This window comes from Echinops telfairi, unplaced genomic scaffold, assembly GCF_000313985.2.
Source record: "Echinops telfairi isolate 266 unplaced genomic scaffold, ASM31398v2 ScPeMD7_655;HRSCAF=1070, whole genome shotgun sequence".
Classification (NCBI taxonomy): domain Eukaryota; kingdom Metazoa; phylum Chordata; class Mammalia; order Afrosoricida; family Tenrecidae; genus Echinops; species Echinops telfairi.
This window is the reverse complement of record NW_022104553.1, coordinates 18,178,083-18,184,665: the sequence shown is the minus strand read 5'-3', so window position 1 is coordinate 18,184,665 and position 6,583 is coordinate 18,178,083. Positions and strand designations below refer to the sequence as shown.

The following is a 6,583-nucleotide window of genomic DNA, read 5'->3' as shown; positions in this document are numbered from 1 at the left end:
GAAGGGGCTGCACAAACAGGCCTGGAGAGATAAATTGCTTCCTGGGGTGCTGGGGAAGGGCTACATAAATCCGGCCTGGAGAGATAAGCTCTTTGGAGTGTTGGGGCAGGAGTTGCATAGTTCAATAGGTCATCCATCCTCCTGAGAGGCTGGGAACGGGGGCTGTGAGGTTTCATCTTCCTGAGGAGCCGCAGAGGAGGTGGGGGCTGCCGATCCGGACCGGGCCCAAACACTGCCCAAAGAACAAACAAATCTGTCTTGGAGGAAGTACAGCCGGAATGCTCCTTGTAGACAAGATTAGCGAGGCTTCGGACATGTCAGGAGAGGCCAGTCCCTGGAGAAGGACATCATGCCGGGTGAAATACAGTGGCAGCGAAAAAGAGGAAGGCTCTCGACATGATGGATGGACGCAGTGGCTGCAACCGTGGACTCAAACCTAAGAACCATTGTGAGCATGGTGCAGGGCCAGGCAGCGTTTCCCTCTTGTACAGAGGGTCCCTCTGAGTGGAGCCAACTTGTTTCAGTGGCCTCGAACAACAACAAATGGATAGTTCACTTGGCTACTAACCAGAGGTTGCCGGTTGAATCCCATTCAAAAGTCACGCCTTAAAAAACCTAAACGCTAAGGAGTTGGGATTTATTCGATGGCGACTGGTTTGTTTTAATGCCTGTGAGCGAAGGGACTACAACTCCCATGGTGCCGTGGGGCCGAGCTCACAGTGGGCCTCCCAAAGCCAACGGTCTCATGGGAAACGTAGTCCACAATGGCCCCTCCTCTCTTCCGCCCCCCACCCCCCCTCCACGTCTTGCATCTTACGAAGGAGTCCCCGGGTGGCGCTGCTGGATAAGCGTTGGGCTGCTAGCAGCTGCCGGTGGGAGAAAGATGAGGCTGTTTCCATTAAGATTTATAGTCGAGGCAACCCTGTATATATAATGACATGGTCGCTATGAGTCGGATCAGCTGGATGGCAGTGGGCTTGATTTGCTTTTGGCAGAAATTCAGAAATTAGATGCACCTTGTGATTGTGCAAACCAACACCCTCTTTCTTTGGGGTGCGAGGGGTGGCGTAGGGAGGAACGGGCGAAGGCAGAGATCCCAGAAAGGCTGGCTGACTTGCCCCAAGTCACACAGGACAAAGGTCCCCGTGGCCTTCCTTCCCTTTTTAATTCAACAATTGGTGAAACTGAGATCCGAACCCAAACCTGACCTTGACTGGATTCCAAGTTGAAGCAACTTCACATACTTTAGCTTAGAAGCGTGCCCTGTAGTTTGTAGGGGCTGAGATCTTTCAGAAGTTGTGTGGACCGCCAGGCCTTTCTTCGGACGCGCCTCTGGGGGAATTTAATTCTCTAAAGTTAACCATTTGCACCAACCACAAACTAAAGGGAAATCAGGGTTTAATCAGGAGCCAGCTATTCGTGTGCCCCCCCACCTCCCCGAAGCCTAGAAAACAGAGTCAGGGGGGAGGGATGGGGCTTTTATCACTCCCCACACCTATTTTGTACCCTGAAGTCTCCACTATCATCCCCATCCCCCTCCAGGGTTGAAAAGAGGCGTCTGCGTGAAGATCAACCACTTCCCGGAGGACACGGACTACGATCATGACAGCGCAGAGTATCTGCTCCGTACGTGGGGGGACCCGCGTAGCTTGGGGGAAGGGGTGTGTGTCCTGCGGGGCCAGAAGGTGGGCGCCAGCACTTGGCTAGACATACTGAGCTTGGCATCTCAGCCAATCCGAGGGCAGACATTGAGATCCTAGGCTTTCCGATTGGCTGAGCAGTTCTGTTCCCGCCCCCTCTTCTCACTTTGGTGCGGGGTGAGGAAGGCGGAGGCGTGGAGGGATCCTGGGTGCTGATTGGTCGTTCTCTCCTGGCGCGCCCTCCCCCGAGTGCGGTAACTCCGGATTGTGATTGGCTGCCGATTCCGGCGCTGTGACTGGACGCTGCGCCCTAGCCTCTGCAGCTTGTTGGGGCCTGCTGGGAGAGCCTGCGCTGTGATTGGAAGCTGCGGGCCTGGGGGGTGGAGGAGTGGGCGAAACGCAGCAAATCCTGAGTCGTGATTGGCTGTGGACTTAGCTAGCTTCAGCTATGGCAAGATCTGGCTGCCTGGGTTTTGGAGGTGGATGGTGGGTGGAAAGGTTTGCAGAGGGGGAGAAGGCAGGAGGGAATCTGAGTGGGAACGAGATGGAGAGATGTGTGTGAGTAGTGACATGCAGGCATCATAGAGGCGGGAGAGCTGGAGAGGCATATGTGTATATTTTTCAAAGCCTAGCATACAAGGAGAGAGGAGAGGGATATGGAGATAGCAAGAAAAGGGGGTGGGGAAGAGTTATCTACATAGATAGACAGTAATATGACTCTATCTTTATGTAGCTATAGATGGATTGGAGAGCAGAGATAGAGGGCTAGAGATCGAACGACAGAGTGAAAACTCTGTCTTACAGGTGTAGATAGATAATATAAAACTGTACCTATCTAGAACAAGCCTGCCATAAGAGGAAGAAGAGGGATAGGATAGATATATAGAGAATATGTAGATATATTACATAAAATTATGAGGGAGAGATGGGGGGGGGAACCTAGATAAAGCCAAGCATACAAGAAAGAAGTGAGATAAATGTATACAAAAAGAGAGAAGTGTGTGTGTGTGTGTGTGTGTGTGTGTGTGTGTGTGTGATATGAGAGTGAGAGAGATTAGAAAAACCAAGCATAAGCGGGGGAGACAAGGACGGGGGGTGGGGTGGGGCGAGGGAACAAGAAATAGAACGCTAGTGAGAGGGGGAAAAGATAAGAGAAAACCAAGCAGAAAGGAGGGAAGAGGAAAAGGCTGGGGAAAGAGAGGGAGATGAGAGAGGGAGATTGGCAGAGAGGAAGGGGGGTGTCGGGGGCTAGAAAGAAACAGAGAAAGCGGTTGGAGGTTCGCTTAGCAAAGTTCCAGAGAACACCCTAGCGAGGGAGCGATTTAGAGGCAAAAAAGAGGGAAAGCCCCCCAGAGCCAAAACTTGGACCGAGAGAGAAAGAGGGATAAAGGCAGAAGGCGCCACAGGGAAAGGCGGGGCCGGTTGGGACCCAGAGACCTCGGTCAAAGCTAGGAGGGGGTAACTGGGGTGTTGAGAGGGGTAGGGTCACACTGAGAGCAGAAGGGAACCCCCGAGACGCGGCGGGAGAGAACGGGCCGGGCGTGAGCGCGGGGTGCGCGGCGCGCTGGAGCACACTCTCCGGTCTCGGCAGGAGTCGTCCGGGCCTCCAGCATCTTCCCCATCCTCAGCGCCATCCTGCTGCTGCTCGGCGGCGTGTGTGTGGCCGCCTCCCGCGTCTACAAATCCAAGAGGAACATCATCCTGGGCGCAGGGATCCTGTTCGTGGCAGCAGGTGAGAGGCAGAGGGAGGGGGCGGCAGAACCGGGTTGCCCCACAATGCCGCGGGCTCTGTGCGCGCGCTGGAGCGCGCGTCCACCAAGCGCCCTTGCCCCTGGAGTCCCCTGGGGCCCGCTGTCTTCCCAGCCTCTCCTAGTTCCATCGCTCCCCGCTGGGTAAAGTAGGTGCAGCTTTGGAGACGTGGATGAGTAAATGCTCCATCCGCAGATTCCCCGCGTGTCATCATCAGGGGCGCGCGGGCGGTTAGGTTCTAGAACAGGAAGGGGAGGCGGGGCCTTGGGAAAGAATTGGAGTTTCGAAGTTAGCGGGACGGGGCGGAGCTTGGGGGCGTGGTCAGGAATTGGAGAGAGAAGTTATTTTAGATGTCCAGGGAAGAGAGCCCTCTTTGGTTATAGGAGTCACCTCATAGGCCCATTGGGGTGAAGGAAGGGATTGCTTCTAGGGACTATGCAAACTCAAAACCCAATTCACTGTCATACAGTAGATGCAGGCTCATAGGGAGCCCAGAGGACAGGGTAGAACTACCCCTTTGGGTCTCTGAGACTGTAATTCTATAATGGAATAGAAAGCCTCGTCTTTCTCTTACTGGAGTGGCTGGTGGTTTAGAACTGCTAACCTTGGGGCTAGCAGCCCAATGCTTAACCACTACACTACCAGGAATCCTAAGGGACCATGCAGAACTGCGAAATGAGCAAAAAAGACTTGAGTCTGGGGGACTGGGTGAGCCCTGGTCAGTAGTCTATCTGAGGTGTGAAGGTTAGCAGAGAGGAAGGTGAGTCTTGTCAATTACAAAGCCATCACGGGCATAACAGCCACCTGGTGACACAGGGTGTGTTTGTCCCAGTAGATTAGATAAACAAATCCAGGGACAATCATCAGTGTGTAAGAGAGAGCTTTATATAAAAGAGCAATTGTATATTGAGAAAACATCCCAGCCCAGCCTAGATCGAGTCCATAAGTCCGATATTAACCTATATGTCCCATACCAGTCTATTAATTCCTCTACAGATTCAAGCAACACATGCAATGGCGCGGAATTTGGGAAGATCACAGGCTAGTGGATATAAAAGTCTTGTGGATCTAGTGTCGGTGGAAGCATCTCAGCACTGGCAGGGGTCTCCACATGGCTCCTCCAGCTCCAGGGCTCTGGCTACATCAGCATAGCTCCATGTGGCTTGTCAACAGGAATGTGTCCCAGGGAGAGTGTGTCCTGCCTCCATGGAGGAAGACAGGAGTTACCAAAATCCTCAGGAGAAGGTCATTCCCACACAGGGCCCTCATTGACTATGGCCTGATTGACAGGCTAGACTCCACACCTTTGCAAGTTGACAGGAGATTATGTAACTGCCACACAGGATTAAGGGCTCCCTGCTAAGTAAAAGGTTAGCAGTTTGAGCCCACCAGCCGCTTCGCTGTAGAAAGATGAGTCAGGCAGTTTCCCTAAAGATGACAGCCTTGGAAACCCAATGGGGCAGTTTGACTCCATCCCATAGGGTCACTATGAGCTGCAATGGACTCGATGTCAGTGAGTTTTATTGGGTTAGAGTTTGTGCTGTTGTGCCCTGGTGGCGCAAGAGGCTAAGCTTTGGACTGCTAACGCAAAGGTGGGCAGTTCGCACCCAGCAGCCCCTCTGTGGGTGCGAGAAAGATCAGACACTCAACTTCCATAAAGATTTACAGTCTTGGAAATCTTGTGGTGCAGTTCTGCTTCGTCCTGTCTATAGGGTTGTTGTGAGTCCAGAGTGGACTTGATGGCTGAGGGTCTGAGCGGACAGAGGGAGGAAGGAGTAGGGTAGACACCCAGGCGGGGGTTCTACCCTAAACTGAAGGCCCAGATTTGGAAGGGGCAGAGCCCAGAGGCAGGCAGGGATAAATAACATCATTGACCGAAGCTGAAAGATCCACGAGGTGGGGCCTGGAATGGCGACTGTGAGGGTGGAGTTAGAGCAGACCAGAGCGTGAGAAATGGTTCACCCCTGGCAGAGTTAGACCATCTGCGGGTGGGGCCAGATCTTGGGGGAAGGGTTTATACCATGTGGGGGAGGCGCCTGGGCCATCTGGGGGTGGAGTTTAGATCATCTGGGGGTGGTCTAAAGGAGCCTGGGTGCCATAGCGGTTACGCACTGAGCTGCTAGACTCAAGGTCAATAGTTCAAAACCACCAGTCACTCTGTGAGAGAAAGAAGAGGTGGTCTCTCCTTGTAAGCAGTCACAGTATCAGACACCCACAGGGGCAGTTCTACCTTGTCCTATAATGTCGCTATGAGTTGGAATCGGAATCGACTCCATAACAGAATAAGGGGAGTGGGCGGGGTTTCCAGGTCATTGGGGCGGGGCTTATACCATCTGAGTTTGGGGTGTGGTTCAGCTGGGGTGGATGTAGGCAACCAAGGTTTGGGATCTGGTCCAAATGGGGTGAACTGAGCCCACCTGGGGCGCTGTTTCCACCATTTAGGGGATGGGTCTGGGCCACCCGAAACAGTATTTAGATCATGGGGTTGGGGCCTGGACAGGAGCAGGAGTGGAGGTGGGGTGGACAGAGCTCAGACCATCTTGGGGTGGGGCCTGGGCCATCTTGAGTGGTATTCAGACCAACACGGAGCCAGGGCTCAGCCTCAGGGGCTGGAGTTCAGACCTGGGGTGGTGGTGGTCCTGGAGCCTTAAGTGAAGTAGTGGTTACCCGTTGTGGGCTGCTAGCTGCAGTCAGCCGTTCAAAACCCCCAGCCCCTCCGCAGGAGCAAGATGAGGTTTTTATTTACTCCGTCAACGGTTACAGTCTCGGGAACCCACGGGTGGAGGGGGGAAGTTCCACCCTGCCCTTTGGGGCCGCTTAGTGTTCGCCCGACTCGATGGCAGTGAGGGTTTTTTTTTGGGGGGGGGACTGGGCCCCCTGGGGGCGGGCCGGGCGGGCCCCCGGAGTGGCCTCGAGGCTCCCGTCTGTCTGTCCGTCCCCCGCCCAGGCCTGAGCAACATCATCGGCGTGATCGTGTACATCTCGGCGAACGCGGGCGAGCCGGGCCCGAAGCGGGACGAGGAGAAGAAGAGCCACTACTCGTACGGCTGGTCCTTCTACTTCGGCGGGCTGTCCTTCATCCTGGCCGAGGTCATCGGCGTGCTGGCCGTCAACATCTACATCGAGCGCAGCCGCGAGGCGCACTGCCAGTCTCGCTCGGACCTGCTCAAGGCCGGCGGGGGCGCGGGCGGCAG

General features: G+C 54.6%; 1 protein-coding gene across 1 annotated transcript in view; it reads left to right on the top strand.

Annotated features, from left to right (window-relative positions):
- CACNG8 (calcium voltage-gated channel auxiliary subunit gamma 8) overlaps positions 1-6,583 on the top strand; it is a 32,961-nt gene that overhangs the window by 23,798 nt on the left and 2,580 nt on the right. The window contains exons 2-4 of the mRNA XM_004715674.3: positions 1,543-1,626; positions 3,232-3,372; positions 6,337-6,579. Coding sequence (XP_004715731.3) covers positions 1,543-1,626; positions 3,232-3,372; positions 6,337-6,579 — 468 coding nt within the window. The remainder of the gene's footprint in view (positions 1-1,542; positions 1,627-3,231; positions 3,373-6,336; positions 6,580-6,583) is intronic.